This window comes from Tachyglossus aculeatus, chromosome 16, assembly GCF_015852505.1.
Source record: "Tachyglossus aculeatus isolate mTacAcu1 chromosome 16, mTacAcu1.pri, whole genome shotgun sequence".
NCBI lineage: Eukaryota > Metazoa > Chordata > Mammalia > Monotremata > Tachyglossidae > Tachyglossus > Tachyglossus aculeatus.
The window spans coordinates 4,919,090-4,935,586 of NC_052081.1; the positions used below are offsets into that span (position 1 = coordinate 4,919,090).

The 16,497-nt window shown below is 47.9% G+C and overlaps 1 protein-coding gene across 1 annotated transcript in view; it reads left to right on the forward strand.

Annotated features, from left to right (window-relative positions):
* Positions 1-16,497, forward strand: part of DCAF6 (DDB1 and CUL4 associated factor 6) — a 53,853-nt gene that overhangs the window by 6,807 nt on the left and 30,549 nt on the right. The window contains exons 4-7 of the mRNA XM_038757598.1: positions 665-758; positions 3,220-3,339; positions 7,014-7,274; positions 12,668-12,847. Coding sequence (XP_038613526.1) covers positions 665-758; positions 3,220-3,339; positions 7,014-7,274; positions 12,668-12,847 — 655 coding nt within the window. The remainder of the gene's footprint in view (positions 1-664; positions 759-3,219; positions 3,340-7,013; positions 7,275-12,667; positions 12,848-16,497) is intronic.

The window sequence follows — 16,497 nt, forward strand, 5'->3', positions numbered from 1 at the left end:
GGGGGAAGGAGGGAGCTCAGCCTGGGAAGGCCTGCATGCAACCCAGTCTTAATCCTCATTTTACAGATAAGTTAACTGAGGCCCAGAGAAGTGAAGTGACCTGTTCAGGGTCACACAGCAAATAAGTGGCGGAGTCGGGATTAGACCCCAGGTCCTTCTGCCTCCCGGGCCCCGGGATCTATGCACTAGGCCAAGTGGCTTCTCTGATAGTCGTGTCTCCGCCTGCAACGAGCTGAAGGACGAGAGGAAAGTTAGAGTTTCTGTCAGAGGAAAGATAAAGTCCATCAGGGGACGGCTCTGAAGCCGGCCATTCCGTCTGGGTGCCCTGAAGCCTCAACTGAAAGCCAAAAACTACATTTAGTTTCCCTCTGAATCGTTCATTCTTTCATTTAATAGTATTCATTGAGCTCCTACAGTGTGCAGAGCACTGTACTGAGCCCTTGGGAGAGTCCAGTAGAACAATATACAGACACATTCCCTGCCCAGCGTGAGCTTACAGTCTAAAGGGGGAGACAGACATGAATAGAAAGAAAGAAAGAAAGAAATGACAGATGGATGTTGGCGCCGTGGAGCCGGGAGAGGGGCGCTGAATAAAAGGAACCGCGAGCCGCCAGGCTAAGTCCGGGACCGTGTTTGGTCAGTAACCGCCGACTCATTTTCCCAGCTCCGCCAGCCTCCCGTGAAACGTCTGAGACTCCGCGGCGATTGGTCAGACACCGGACCGCGAGCACGGCCAGAGAGCGAGCGGGAGCGAGATGGTAACTGTCCTTCGGTGGGGTTTGGAGCAGGGTGTTGCTCTTCCCAGAGGGATAACTTCCCAAGTGCTTAGTACAGTGCTCTGCACACAGTAAGCGCTCAATAAATACGATTGATTGATTGATAAGGGGAAGGTGTCCAGATCGGCAATAATAAGTAGGAAGGCAGCATGGTCTAGTGGCGAGAGGCGCCTGGAAATCAGGAGATTGAGTCCTAATACTAATAACTATGTGCACTGTACTAAGCGCTGGGTCCTAGTCTGTAAGCTCGTCCTCTAGACTGGAAGCTCGCGTGGGCCGGGAATCTGTCTGTTTCTTGTTACATTGTACTCCCTGAAGTGCTTAGAACAGCGCTTTGTACACACCAAGCGCTCAATAAATATGACTGAATGAGCGAATGAATAGTCCCAGCTCCATGATTTGCCTGCTGGGTGAACTTGGGCAAGTCACCTCACTTTTTGTCTGTTTCCTCATCTGTACAGCGGGGATAAGGTCACCGCTCTCCCTTCTTCTTAGGCTGTGAGCCCCAGGTGGGACAGGGATTGTGTCTGATCCAGTTAGCAATAATGTAAATAACTGTGGTATTTGTTAAGCGCTACTGTGTGGCAGGCACTTTGCTGAGCACTGGGGTAGATCCAAGATAGTTGGCTTGGACACGGTCCCTTTCCCACAAGGGGCTCATAGTCTTAATCCCCGTTCTACAGATGAGGTAACGGAGGCCCAGAGAAGCGAAGTGATTTGTCCAAGGTCACAGAGCAGACAAGTGGTGGAGTCAGGATTCGAACCCAGGTCCTCCTCACTCTCAGGCCCATACTTTATCCACTAGGCTATACTGCTTCTGTTGTTGTTATTGTTAGCACTCGATGATGATGATGGCATTTGTTAAGTATTTATTATGTGCCAAGTACTGTTCTAAGCGCTGGGGGATACAAGGTAATCAGGTTGTCCCACATAATAATAATAATGATGATGGCATGTATTAAGTGCTTACTATGTGCAAAGCACTGTGCTAAGTGCTGGGGAGGTTACAAGGTGATCAGGTTGTCCCACGGGGGGCTCACAGTCTTAATCCCCATTTTACAGATGAGGTAACTGAGGCACAGAGAAGTTAAGTGACTTGCCCAAAGTCACCCAGCTGATAATTGGCAGAGCCGGGATTTGAACCCATGACCTCTGACGCCAAAGCCCGGGCTCGTGCCACTGAGCCATACTGCATGGGGCTCACCGTCTTAATCCCCATTTTACAGATGAGGGAACCCGCTGCAATACATACGATTGCTTGTATTATCTTGTATCTACCCTGTGTTTGACCCAAAGTAAGTTGATAAAATCACGTTTATTATTTAAAAAAACCTCACCAGATTTATTATTTTTAAAAAAAACCCTCACCAGATTGAAGAGGAGACTCTCCAGAGCCTGGTCATGAGGCAGTATCTCAATCTAGCAGATCCTTGAAGCTGGTTGTATTTTAAATTCATCTTGTCTTCCACGCCTTACTTCCTACGTTCTCCTCTATGCTGAGTTTCAGTAGGCTATAGCTCGATTAAAAGGCCAGTACCAGAATGCCAGCAGGGCGTTGCGTTTGAACTGCTATTTCAAGTTCTAAATTGCTTATTCATTCTTCTCACATTAAAAAAAAAAAAATATTTAAAGAGATCTAAAATAGCCTAGCCTCCCTCTGTGTTGTCCGCTCCTTACACAGAGGGGAAAAATGCAGAATCGAGTAACTGTTTCCTTTCCCGCTACCAAAAATTCCCAGCCCTTTTGTCCCAGCTCTGCCGAAAAATTGGTCAAATTGTGCTAGGCCATAAAACCTCTCCTAGCATGATAAAAATAGTAATTGTGGTATTTGTTATGAGCTTACTCTGTGCCAAGCACTGTACTGATTGCTGGGGTAGATTCAAGATAGTCAGGTTTCACATGGGGTTCACCGTCTAAATCAATCAATCAGTCGTATTTATTGAGCACTTACTGTGTGCAGAGCACTGTACTAAGCGCTTGGGAAGTACAAACTGGCAACATAATAGGAGGGAGAAGCAGCGTGGCCTAATAGATAAAGCCCGGGCCTTGGGGTCAGAAGGACCTGGTTTTTAATTCTGGCTCTGCCATTTGTCTGCTGTAGGACCTTGGGCAAGTCACTTTACTTCCCTGTGCCTCAGTTACCTCATCTGAAAAATGGGGATGAAGATTTTATGCCCCATGGGGACATGAACTGGGTCCAACCTAATTTGTATCTACTCCAGTGCTTAGTACAGTGCCTGGCACATAGTAAGCCCTTAACAAATACTATTAAAAAAGAAACGGTGGCAGAGCCGGGATTAGAACTCAGTTCTCCTGACCCCCAGGCCTGGGCTCTTTCCACTAGGTCACATGCTCCTTCTCAAATGGGTTTTGACTGGGGGAAAAAAAAGTTCTGGGATCATTTCAAAACTTGCAATTACAGGCGCTCTCTCTCTTGTTGTAGGAGAACAAAGTCCAAATGTATCGCTGATGCAGAGGATGTCCGACATGCTGTCAAGGTGGTTTGAAGAGGCGAGCGAAGTTGCCCAGAGCAACAGAGGGCGAGGGAGATCGCGATCAAGAGGTGATTCAAGAGTTGATTATAATTATTTTTTATTATTGGGATTGCAAATCTACACCAGAAAGGAGATGTCAGAGAGTGGGAAATCCTGGGCCTGCTTACATCGTGATCAGAGCTCTGACCCAGCCAGGTGAGATCCAAGGGTTAATGCTGTGGAAGGAGATTTTGTTGGCCTGTAAACTCCCTGGGGGTAGGGATTATGTCTGCCAACTCCTTCCACTCTCCCTTGAGCAGCGTGACTCAGTGGAAAGAGCACGGGCTTTGGAGTCAGAGATCATGGGTTCAAATCCCGGCTCTGCCAACTGTCAGCTGTGTGACTTTGGGCAAGTCACTTCACTTCTCTGTGCCTCAGTTACCTCAGCTGTGAAATGGGGATTAAAACTGTGAGCCCCCTGTGGGACAACTTGATCACCTTGTAACCTCCCCCAGCGCTTAGAACAGTGCTTTGCACATAGTAAGCGCTTAACAAATGCCATCATCATCATCATCCCTTGATACAGTGGTTGATACAGTACTTTGTGTCCAGTAGGCTGAGGGCAGGCGTCACGCCTTGTAATCAATCAGTGGTATTTATTGAGCGCTTACTGTGGGCAGAGCACCGTACTAAGCACTTGAGAAAGTACAACACAGCAGAGTTAGTAATAGTAATGATGATAACAACGGAGTTAGTAGTACTAATAATGATAATAATAATGATGGCATTTATTAAGCTCTTTGTGCAATGTTCTAAGCGCTGGGGAAGTTACACGGTGATCAGGTTGTCCCACGTGGGGCTCACAGTCTTGATCCCCGTTTTACAGATGAGGGAACTGAAGCCCAGAGTAGTTAAGTGACTTGCCCCAAGTCACACAGCTGACAAGGGGTGAAGCCGGGAGTTGAACCCATGACCTCTGACTCCAAAGCCCGGGCTCTTTCCACTGAGCCACGCTGCTTCTCCTGTATCCACCCTAGTGCTTAGTCCAGTGCTTGGATATAAGTGCTTAAATACCGTTAAAAGAATTCCTGATGGTTAGCTCTGAGGCACTCAGTCTCTCACTGTTACTTATTCACTTGTTGTCGTCGTCGTCTTATGCTGTCGAGTCACGTCCGACCCGTAGCGCCGCCACGGACACAGCTCTCGATAGGAAACTTTGTCAGTTTTCTTGGTAGAAATACGGAAACGGTTTACCGTCACCTCCTTCCGGGAAGTAAATCTGAGTCTCCGTCCGCAGCTCCCTTCCGTGCTCTATTTATTTATTTATTTTACTCATACATATTCTATTTATTTTATTTTGTTAGCATGCTTTGTTTTGTTCTCTGTCTCCCCCTTCTAGACTGTGAGCCCACTGTTGGGTAGGGACCATCTCTAGATGTTGCCAACTTGGACTTCCCAAGCGCTTAGTACAGTGCTCTGCACACAGTAAGCGCTCAATAAATGCGATTGAATGAATGAATGAATGAATGCTGCTGCCCAGCACGGGTGAGTTTTGACTTGTAGCAGATGGCCTTCCACTCGCTACCCGCTGCCCAAGCGAGGAATGGAATGGATAGGCCTCTGCTTGACTCTCCCTCCCCTAGTCGGGACTGGAAGAGGACTGGAAACTCTCCAGGTGCCACCCTGCGAGGTGACTTATTCACTATTTTATTTTAATGGCCGTTTCCACCAACGACCCTCCTGGAGGGAGGTATCCTTGGCTAGAAACTATCATCCTCTTCCAACGCGAGCACTCCTGTAAGTCAGTTTACTGTGTGCAGAGCACTGTACTAAGCAATCAATCAATCAATCATATTTATTGAGCGCTTACTATGTGCAGAGCACTGTACTAAGTGCTTGGGAAGTACAAATTGAAGTACAAGCACCTGGGAGGAAACAAGTGCTTGATTCAGTGCTTGGCACTCTGTTCTTTCTCAAGCGCTTACTCATTACTCTATTTTACTTGTACATATCTATTCTATTTATTTTATTTTGTTAGTATGTTTGGTTTTGTTCTCTGTCTCCCCCTTTTAGACTGTGAGCCCACTGTTGGGTAGGGACTGTCTCTATATGTTGCCAATTTGTACTTCCCAAGCGCTTAGTACAGTGCTCTGCACACAGTAAGCACTCAATAAATACGATTGATGAAGCGCTTAGTACAGTGCTCTATATACGGTAGAGGTTCAGCAATTACTGTAGATTCTAGGTGCACAATTCCTCTTGCCACCGTATCAGACAAGCAGCATGGCTTAGTGGATAGAGTGTGGACCTGGGAATCAGAAGGACATGGGCTCTAATCCCGAGTCCACCACATGTCTATTTATTTATTTATGCGTATTTATTACTCTATTTATGTATTTATTTTACTTGTACGTATCTATTCTATTTATTTTATTTTGTTAGTATGTTTGGTTTTGTTCTCTGTCTCCCCCTTTTAGCCCACTGTTGGGTAGGGACTGTCTCTATATGTTGCCAACTTGTACTTCCCAAGCGCTTAGTACAGTGCTCTGCACACAGTAAGCGCTCAATAAATACGATTGATTAATGTCTGCTGTGTGATCTTGGGCAAGTCACTTAACATCTCTGGGCTTCAGCTGCCTCATCTGTAAAATGGGGATTAAGAGTGTCAGCCCCATGTGGGACGGGGATTGTGTCCAACCCGCTTGACTTGTATCTACCCCAGTGCTTAGAACAGTGCTTGGCACACAGTAAGTGCTTAACAAGTACCATTATTATTATTATTATTATCAATCAATCAGTGGTATTTATTGAGCACTTACTATGTGCAGAGCACTGTACTGAGTGCTTGGAAGCATACAGTTCAACCAAGTAAGCAGGCACATTACCTGCCCACAACGAGTTTACAATCTGGAGGGGAAACAGATATCAATATAAATACATTGTTTACAATATGTAATGTAGATATTTACGTAAGTGCTATGGGGTTGAGGGTTAATAGCCCCCTTTCCCTTTATGCCTTGCAAAAAGAGGAGAGTGAATTCAAGATTTCTTCTTCCCCTCTCCCTTCTCAGCGTAACGTGAAAATAGGGAGAAACAAATTCAGCTTGATGTAGGCAGGGAACGTGTCTGCCAACTCTGTGGTATTGTCCTCTCTCAGACCTTAGTACAGTGCTCTGCACATAGTAAGCACCCAATAAATACCATTGATTGTCGTAATTGGTTTCTGTGGAGTCAGCGCTCCTAATTTTCATTCATGTCATTTCAGTAGAAAAGAAAGCCCTCCCACTCCATTCCAAATCTCACATGTTTCTTTACTCTGAATCAGACTGGTTGGTTTGATTTTTGTTGCTAATTGTTTTATCCATGTGGAGTTTCCCAGATTGGTTTAGAACCTGCCACACAGTATTTCCGTTGTCTTTCCATCTTGGGAATGGACGAATCCCGGGAATGAAACCAAATCTATTCATCAAAGGAAAAACCGTCGCGCAAGTCAAACCGAAATTCCTCTCGCACGTCTTCCCACTTTTATCTGCCACTCCCCACAGAAACCTACACGAGGCTCCCCCCAGGTCACAACCACTGCCATCATCCCAGTTCATATTTCTCGAGCCTCCAGATGCGTATGAGCTCAAAATAGGCAAGCACTTAGTTTGGTTTTTATTTTTTATTGTCTTTCCCCACCGCCTCTCTTTCACCGGGTGTTCATCGAGCGCCCGGTTTTAAAAGGAGGCTTTTGGTCACGCTGGGTGTGCCTGTTTTGAAGGTGGATCCAGTCAGTCCGATGCTTCCGCCCCTCCAACGGGCCCCCCAAGCGCCGAATTCGAGGGGACCGAGACGACGATGGAAGTAGACAGTCCGGCCGAACCGGGCCTTCAGGCCTCCCCGTCGACTCCGGCCCCCGGCCTGGCTCCGTCCACGTCTTCGTCCACGGAGAGCCCCCGCCCTCCATCCACCCTGCCCTCTCCAGACCACGAAGGGAGACAGTCTCCGGAGGCTTCAGGGCAGCGTCCCTCTCATCAGTCGGGTGAGGAGGAAAGCGCCAAGCGGTTTCCAGTAACGCGAACCTCCCCCTCCTTACAAAACCCCCGGGGGTGATGGTCTAATTTACGAAATGGGGTGTCTCTTCGAAATATTTCCATGAGCTCTGAGGTACTCGTTGAGAAACTTCCGAGAACAGCATTAGGAGCTATACTGGGTTATCATTTGCGGTCTCACTTTGATGTGATATGTGACAGTATGAGTTGACACCAAAGTTACACTTCCAAATAACACTTTCACCAGCTTTCGTATGATTGGGTTCCCCCCGAGGCTACACCCCCCCCCCCCCACAATGACATTTTTACCAGCTTTCCAACGATCGAACTCACCCCAAATTTACACCCCTAAAGGACATTTTTCTGTGCTTTCATACGATCGAGTTCACACCAAAGTTACATCGCAAATGACGTTTTTATGAGCTTTCATGTGATCGAGTTGACACCGAAGTTACACCCCCAAATGACGTGTGCTTGCTCATGTAGGTTTTTACCCCAATTCTAGGTTTGGGCCCCAAATAAAATAGTGTGTAAAGAGGTACCTGTTGCTCTCTCAGCAAGTAAGGGGGAAAGCAGTACGGTAGGTATGATTTTTCACTCTCTCTTCTTGGTTAAGACATCGGTTACTGGTGACATACATTTTCATTTATCGAAGGGAAAAGCCAAGCATTTCTCCATTCTCCTAATAAACGCGATGGACCACTTAGTTTCATTCTGGGGTTTCACTCCCCTGGAGGCCGCCTTGATTTGCATCCAACATGGGAAATGGCTGCTACTTTCTATGTGCCGGCACCACCGATGCTCACACAGATTGCTCCATCCTCACCTTCGAGTCTTTCCGCTCCGCTCAACCCGTCCTCTCCATCTCAGTCTGACGTCTCACATCTTCCTTGGCTGTGCTGCTGCATTAGCGACCGGCAGAAATCTTGGCCGTTCAGAATTAGACACGTCTCCTCTCTTTCCCCATTCTCTGCCTTCTCTGTCTTAATTCCGGGGAACTCAGGGTTGCCTTCTCAGGTGATCACAGTTTACGTAGTATCAAGCTGGTCGGGGGAGAGAGAGAGAAAGAGAGGGAGAAGAAGGGGATGGAGAAAAGGATGAACCTTCCTGAGGGGTGAGAGTACGAAGTAGTGGATAGAGCACAGGCCTAGGAGTCAGAAGGTCATGGGTTCTAATCCAGGCTCTGCCAATTGTCTGCTGTGCGACCTTGGACAGGTCATTTTACTTCTCTGGGCCTCGTTACCTCATCTGTAAAATGGGGATTGAGACTGTGAGTCCCCATGTGGGACAGGAACTGGTATCCTCCCTATTTGCTTATATCTACCCCGGCGCTTAGCACCTAGTAAGCATTTAACAAATACCATAATTATTATTACCAGGGCCCAAGCTCGTTGAGTGTGAGCAGCGAAAATTAGTCTAACAAAGGACTGTCAGTGCGGAAGGAATCGCAAACTAGTGAAGAGTCACCCGGTTGGAACCATCAATCGATGGTATTTATTAAGCGCTTACTGCGGGCAGAGCACTGTACTAAACGCTTGGGAAAGTACAATATAACAGAATGACAGAGTTGGTAGTTACATTCCCTGCCCACAACGAGTTTACAGGCTAGATGGGGGAGACAGACATTAATACAAGGAAATAAATGGCGGATATGGACATAAGTGCTGTGGAGCTGAGGGAGGGGTGAGTAAAGGGAGAAAATCAGGGTAACACAAAGAAGGGATGGGGAGAAGAGGAAATGAGGGCCTAGTCAGGGAAGGCCTTGTGGAGGAGGTGTGTCTTTAATAATTTTAGACTGTGAGCCCACTGTTGGGTAGGGACTGTCTCTATATGTTGCCAACTTGTACTTCCCAAGCGCTTAGTACAGTGCTCTGCACGCAGTAAGCGCTCAATAAATACGATTGATTAATAAGGTTTTGAAGGGTTGGGGGGAGTGATTGTCTGTCAGGTATAAAGAGAGAGGGCATTTCAGGCCAGAGGCAGGAGGTGGGGCGAGAGGTTGGTGGCGAGATAGACAAGATCAAGGTTCCACTGTGACAATTAGCACGCTCCTAAACCCCGCTGACACCCGGCCCAATTTCTCAGATGGCCATTTCTGCAGGCTCCATGATCATGGAATGGGCTGGTGAGGCCCAAATTTTTCTGAGGAGATTGGTTCGTTTAGTTCAGAAGGCAGTCGTGAACCTTTCCACTTTTTTCCCCCCCTCAAAAACTGCACCCGTTTCATTATAGCAGCAGGAAAGGTGTGTGTTCAGCTTTTCCTTCAGGCTGTTAGGATAGCAGGTCGGGGCCCTGACACCCCACCTTCCCCCGGGAAAAACTGAGCACAGCTGGTGGGCCCGAGCTAAAACCTCAAAAAATTCTCAACGGTTCCGCTGCCAGCTTGCCACTCGGATTTCTGGCTTCCATGGAAACGGACACCTGCTCACCCAAAATGCGGAGAGGGTGGGGAGCGGTGTTGAAATAGTCACTGTTTTGAGCAGAACTGCATTTTGGGGGAGCCAGTGTGTGTTTCCACGGGAACAGAAGCAGTGGTTGAAAGCGTGATGAGCGTAGGGACCCGCAGGCTTTCTCTATAATTATCGGCCGAAGCAGGTTCTCAGCAGACTTCAGCGTCTGGGTCAGCTCTTTTTGTGGGAAAGAAAAGGAAAATATTTCTTTCTTTTTTTAAAGGAAAAGATTCAAACCAAGTAGGACCCAGCATCCCCCCAAACTCCCCAAGTAATTCTGCTGAAATATTCACAGGCTTTCAAAAGTGTTCAGAAGGGTGTTCATTTAAAACAATTGCCACAGCACACTTGGGGACACTCAGTTGCTTGGGCTGATGGAGGAAAAGGTCTCCCTTTAGACCCCCGGTCTCCACGTTAATTGTCTTGGCAAATAAACACCCGGACCTGACCTTGGTGTTTTCCCCATCTGGATCCCAGTCACCTTTAACGGTGATCCTGAAAGTGGTTTGATTGACACCCATGGTCCCACCAGCATCATTCCCCTTGACCCCGTTCTCCAAATACCAGGATGCCGTTCTTCCCGTTTTCACCGTGTAAAGCGATTTATTTTCAGGGAACCTCAGCAGAATCATTTCTAATTTGCAGTGGAATGCATCATTTTATCACGTATGTAAAGCAAGCTCCTCACCCGGTGGGCTGATCTTTCTCAGCAGGGCGCCTTCTCAAGTTGCATAGTCAGAAACTTGCATCTGATAAAAAAAAAAAACAGCAGGCAAACAAAAAAGACCCACACCGTCACCACCACTATCCTCATCAAGTAATTCAGGAAATGGCTCAGTCCATTTTATCCAGGCTCTTTTCTACCAGGGAAGCTCACAAATTGGAAAGTAAAAGAAACGGTGAATCGTGGGATAAAACGAATGAGGTGTTTTTTTCCCTTAGGATGTGTAGAAAGTTTCATGAAGAAAAATACCAGAGAAGTAGGTCAGAGTGAGTGGCAGTAAGCTCACTGTGGGCAGGAGACGTGGCCTACCAACGCTGTTATATTGGACTTTCCGAAGCGCTCAGTCCAGTGCTCTGCACACAGTGCTCAATAAATACCATTGATGATGATGGTGATGAGCGGGCTGGTCCTGGAGGGAGTGGGGCTTCCTAGGGACCGTGGCATTTTCTGAAGTGTTGTGCTCACTCCCAGAAACCTGGATCCCACTGGGGAAGAAGGAAGAGGAATTTGTAATCACAGGCTCTAGCAAATCAATGTTAGTGAGCCCCTAACTGTCTGGGAGTTTCAGTACAGAAGTCAGTCGGTCAGTCGATTGTATTTATTGAGCTCTAATGGCGTGCAGAGCACTGTATTAGGTGATTGGAAGAGGACAGTCTAACAGAGTCGGTGGACACAGTCCTTGCCCACAGCAGTTTTACAGTGTACAATCTCCACCGCTCCATCCAGGGCTAGCCCAGTCCTCACCGTCGTCATCGGTGGTATTTATTGAGCATTCACTGTTTGCAGAGCATTTGACTAAGCGCTCGGGAGAGGACAAGGCAGTGGAGTTGGGAAACGCTCTCCCTGCCCAGTAAAAGAGCAATAGCGTGGGACCTGGGCGAAGAGTAAGCGAAGCAGAAGCATAGTCATCATTGACGGCCCTCTTTCCGAGCGGCCACATTCCCGCTTCCGTCTTTCCTCTGGCACTCTACCCTGCCTCCCTCCCTCCACCCCCCCCCCACCCTCCCCGACCTGGAGTTTGAGGCAAGATTAAAGTTTCTTTAAGGAACAGATAAGGGTGACATTTAAATCAGCTGCTTCAAAGGGAGAGGAGCCCTTGAACTTTTAATTGATATTTCAAGGGGATGTAACTTTTAACCTCTAGAGGATATGGACTTTTCAGCTTCTAGTGAGCTCTGGTAATTTCCCCTGGTTATCTGAGTCTCAAAGCACTTGAATGATATAAGATATTCTGTTTTTTAATGATATAAGATACTCTGTTTTTTCATCACACCCCCTCTAGACTGTGAGCTCCTAGTGGGCAGGGAACTTGTCTACCAACTCCACTGTATTGTTCCCTCTCAAGCATCTAGTACAGTGCTCAGCACACCATAAGCACTCAATAAGTACCAGTGATCGATCATCCACCTCTGTGTCTTCTCGCTATTTAATTGTTGTACTAGAAAATAAAATGCCAGGCTGGTGTTTTCCCCTTTCAACAAGAGAAGCAGCGTGGCCTCGTGGAAAGAGCACGGGGACGGAGGAACCCTGGCTCCGCTATGTGTCCGCTGTGTGACGTTGGACCTGTCGCTTCATTTCTCCGTGCCTCAGTTCCCTCATGCATAAAATCAATCAATCAATCGTATTTATTGAGCGCTTACTGTGTGCAGAGCACTGTACTAAGCGCTTGGGAAGTACCAGCTGGCAACATATAGAGACAGTCCCTACCTAACAGTGGGCTCACAGTCTAGTAAAATGGGGATTAAGACCATGAGCCCATGAAGAGCATGGACCGTGTCCTACATGATTAGCTTCTGTCTGCCCCAGTGCTTAATACAGTGCCTGGCACAGAGGAAGCGCTTAACAAATACCGTAATTAATCGATGGTATTTATTGAGCACTCCCTAGGTGTAGAGCACTGTACTAGGTACTTGGGAGAGTACAGTACAAACGAGCTTCCAGTCTAGAGAAAACAAATGTCTTCCGAAATCCCTGCTCCACGGGTAATTTGCCTTTGCCCGGATGAATGTGGGGTCATTCATTCAGTGGTATTAATTGAGCGCTTACAGTGTGCAGAGCACTGTATTAAGTGCTTGGGAGAGTCCAGTACAACAACAAACAGATGCATTCCCTGCCCTCGGCCTCCCCCCCCGCCACCTCCTCCTGTGCGTCCTTTCGGTCGTCTCTTTGCCTCCTCTCTTTTTGACGTCTCTCTTTTCCTGTCCCGTAGCGGAGCGGTTAAGGGCACCCGAGTTAGCTTTGCTCCGTAAGCGCCTGCAGCAGCTGAGGCTTAAGAAGGCCGAGCAGCAGAAGCAGCAAGACGGAGCCGGAGGTCCCCAGCCTCGGCCCGAGCCCCCCACCTCCGGGCGGCCTTCCCCGCGGGGCTCCTCCCGGGAACGTCATCCTTCAGGTGGTCACTGGCCAGGACCCTTAAGGCAGCTGGTAGAGTGGACCGCGTGCGCGGCTGCTGTTTGGAGAGTGGCTTCCGCTCCCGCCCCTCGCCTCTCCGCCCACGGCTCCCCTTTCCGCTCCTCCTCCGTCCCTCGCATGCCGCCGTGTCAGTCATCCCCTGTTCCGAGAAATACGGGGTTGGGAGGGTGGGGGCACCGCCTGACCCCCAGAGATAAAAATGAAGAGTTTCCCCAGCCGGATCCCACCCCTGGCTGGTTTCCTCAGGCCCCCCCACCATTTTCCCTCGCTCCAAGGTAAAGGAAGCAGCGTGGTCTAGTGAATAGAGCCTGGGCCTGGGAGGGGAGTCAGAAGGTCCTAATCCCGGCTCCGCCACTTGCCAAGTGACCTTGGGCAAGTCACTCCACTTCTCTGGGCTTCCTCACCTGGAACATGGGGATTTAAGAGCATGAGCCCCATGTGGGATAGGGACTTTGCCCAGCCTGATTAGCTTGTAACTACCCCGGCACTCAGAATAGTGCTCAGCCCATAGTAAGCTCTTACCAAGTACTGTTATTATTATTACTTCACTTCTCTGGACCTCAGTAACCTCATCTGGAAAATGGGGATTAAGACTGTGAGTCCTATGTGGAACGTGGACTGTGTCCAACCTGATTACTTTGTGTCTACCCCAGCACTCAGAACAGTGCCTGGCACATAGTACTTAACAAATACCATAAAAGAAAACAGGAATGGCATTCCCTTGCATTTTGGTGCGACAGGGACTGTCGCAATCCGATATGCTTGTATCCACCCCAGCGCTTAGTACAGTGCCCGGCACATAGTAAGCACTTAACAAATACCATTGTTATTTTGGGGTACAGGGAGGGATAATCTGGCCTCTCTGGACAGAGGGGTCCTGTGCTGTCGAGCTTGTAGTGACGTTGCCATTAGAACCTCCTGCTCCTGGACACGATCTCAGCAGTCGGAAAAGAGAACCGCTTCTAACAAAGAGCCGTCCTCATTTGGCTTGCCGCCCTCTCGTGCATTTGACAATTAACCAGGGTGCCAGTGTGAGCTATCTAGTGCTGGATTGGAGTGTTTTGGGACGGATGGAGTTAGCCAGTAGCCCGTTAAAAATGGGCAGAACTGATCAATAGCCTTGTCGCCCCACCTCACCATTGACTTTTCATTTATTGCTTGTAATTTGAATCAATCAGTCAGATTTGTCAAGTGCTTACCGTGGGCAGAGTACACTGTAACAGAGTCGGTAGACGTGTTCCCTGCCCGCAACGAGTTTTCCATGGAAATCACACATTCCCTGCTGCCCCGTTCCTTGAGGGCAGAGGATGCGTGTCTTGTTACTGCTGTACTCTCCAAGCCCTCAGTACAGTGCCTGACACTCAGGAGGCACTCATTAAATGCCAGCGACTGACTATTATGGAATTACATTTGGAAGCTATTGAGCGCTAAGTGATTCAGCATTCTAATTTTCACTCTCTTCGCTGTAAAATCTGGGTTGTACGGGATCTGTGCCCCCGGTTTGTTTCAGTGGAAGATCATGATAGCCGGGGACCAAGTCTTTGATAATTATCGAGGACATCAGGTGTCTGATCGGCGATGAATCCCACAGTCCCCGCCATCTTGATACCTTCCCACAATCTTGGTTTGGCCTTACAACCCTCTAGACCATAAGCTCATTGTGGGAAGAGAATGTATCTACTAACTCTTTTATTTTGTATTCTCCTAAAACACTATACCAAACTCTAGGGTAGATACAATAATAGTGATAATTATGGTATTTGTTAAGCGCTTACTATGTGCCAGGCATGTATACTAAGCGCTGGGGTGGGTACAAGCAAATCGGGTTGGACACAGGCCCTCCCCCACATAGGGCTCACAGTCTTAAACCCCATTTTAAAGGTGAAGTAACTGAGGCCCAGAGAAGTGAAGTACCCAAAGTCACAAAACGGACAGGTGGCAGAGCCAGGATTAGAACCCAGCTCCTTCTGATTCCCAGGCCCGTGCTGTACCCACTAGGCCTCGCTGTTCCCTGGTTCTGTCAATCAAATGCTGTTGAGCACTGACTCTGTGCAGAGCACTGCACTAAGCACTGGGGAGAATCCAGTCCGACAGAGTTGGAGTCAGTAGGCATGTTCCCTGCCCTCAGCGAGTTTACAGTCTAGAGTCTGTCGATGCAAATGCCTCTGGAAAACTTGTTTTTTCTGGAAGGCATTCAGCCCGTCTCCTTCCATTACCTAATGGTGGGATCCAGAAATCACCAGGAAGCTTTGAGAGGATGGTGAGTTGGAGAGGACTGGGCAGTGTTAATAGAGATGTAGTTTGCCAGGGAATTTAAGAGCAGGAGAGCTGAACTTTGATTTAGAGTGTTCTTTCTCAGGAAACTTCATTCCCAGAAGGGCAGGGACCCAAATTAAAAACAGATTGGGAGCAGAGATCCAAGAGAATTTTCATTTTCCAGGTTTGGTTTCAAGATAAGATTGGTTACGGGGGTGAAAAGCAAAGTAAAACAAAGTAAATGAATAATGGCAACTTTCTCTAAAAGGGCATACTCCCTTGGAAAGAATCCAAACTGGAAAGACACATGTTAGAAAGTGTAGGGTTCTCAGTCCAGCTAAACGTGAAAATATCCAAACTAGGTTCCTCCTCTGGCTTACTGAATATAAATTCTGGTGACAAAAGTAAGGCCAATGGATTTGGAGAGTGAGTTTCCCGATATGTAAGTCGGCCGTGTATCCGAAACAAATATTTGGAGGCTATACAATTGTCGGAGGGGTGTTCCCGACTCAGTATTTCGTCTATAAAACCATTCACTTTGGTCTACATTGTCCTGTGCTGATGCTACTTGTAAATTTCACTCAGTTCATTACCTTGAAACAGCTGTCCTTTCGCGGGGAGAAAAATGTGGAGGGTCGAAGAAGGGGAGAGGGCCTCGATTCTGTGGGCAGCGAGTGGTGTAAAATTAGTTTGGGGAGAAAGAGGAGCGTCTTGATTCAGTTAAAGTGGACAGTCTAAAGTCTTTCCAACTGCCACTGGAAAAGGTTGATATTTTGTCCATCGGATCAAGGAAAAATGTTGCCTAAATCTTGGAAACTTAAGCCCCCTTGAGCCATAGGGTTGGTTCTTCAAGCCAGGCTTTGATCCCGCTATAAAGCAGGGAGGAAAAACCATATGCTTTTGGGCTCCCATCTCCTCATCGATCAGTTGATCAGTGAGAAGCGGTTGTCTAGTGGATAGAGCCCAGGCCTGGCGGTCAGAAGGACCTGGGTTCTAATCCTGGATCCACCACTCGTCCGCCATGTGACCTTGGGCAAGTCACTTCACTTCTCTGGGCCTCAGGTGTTTCATCGGGAAAATGGGGTTAAGACTGGGAGCCCCATGTGGGATAGGGATTGTGTCCAAACCCAATTTGTATCCACCCCAGCGCTTAGCGCAGTGCTGGGCGCATAGTAAATGGTTAACACATGCCACAGTTACTACTATAGTTGGACACCATTCCCTACTAACGTAGTTTTAAAAAAGAATCCCCGCGGTGCTGGAAAAATGCCTTTTTTGATCATTTTTCAGTGTGGAATCCCGAGAGGGCTCACTGTGGCTGGGAACGTGCCTACCCACTCTGTCGTAGCGTACTCTCCCAAGCGCTTAATACAG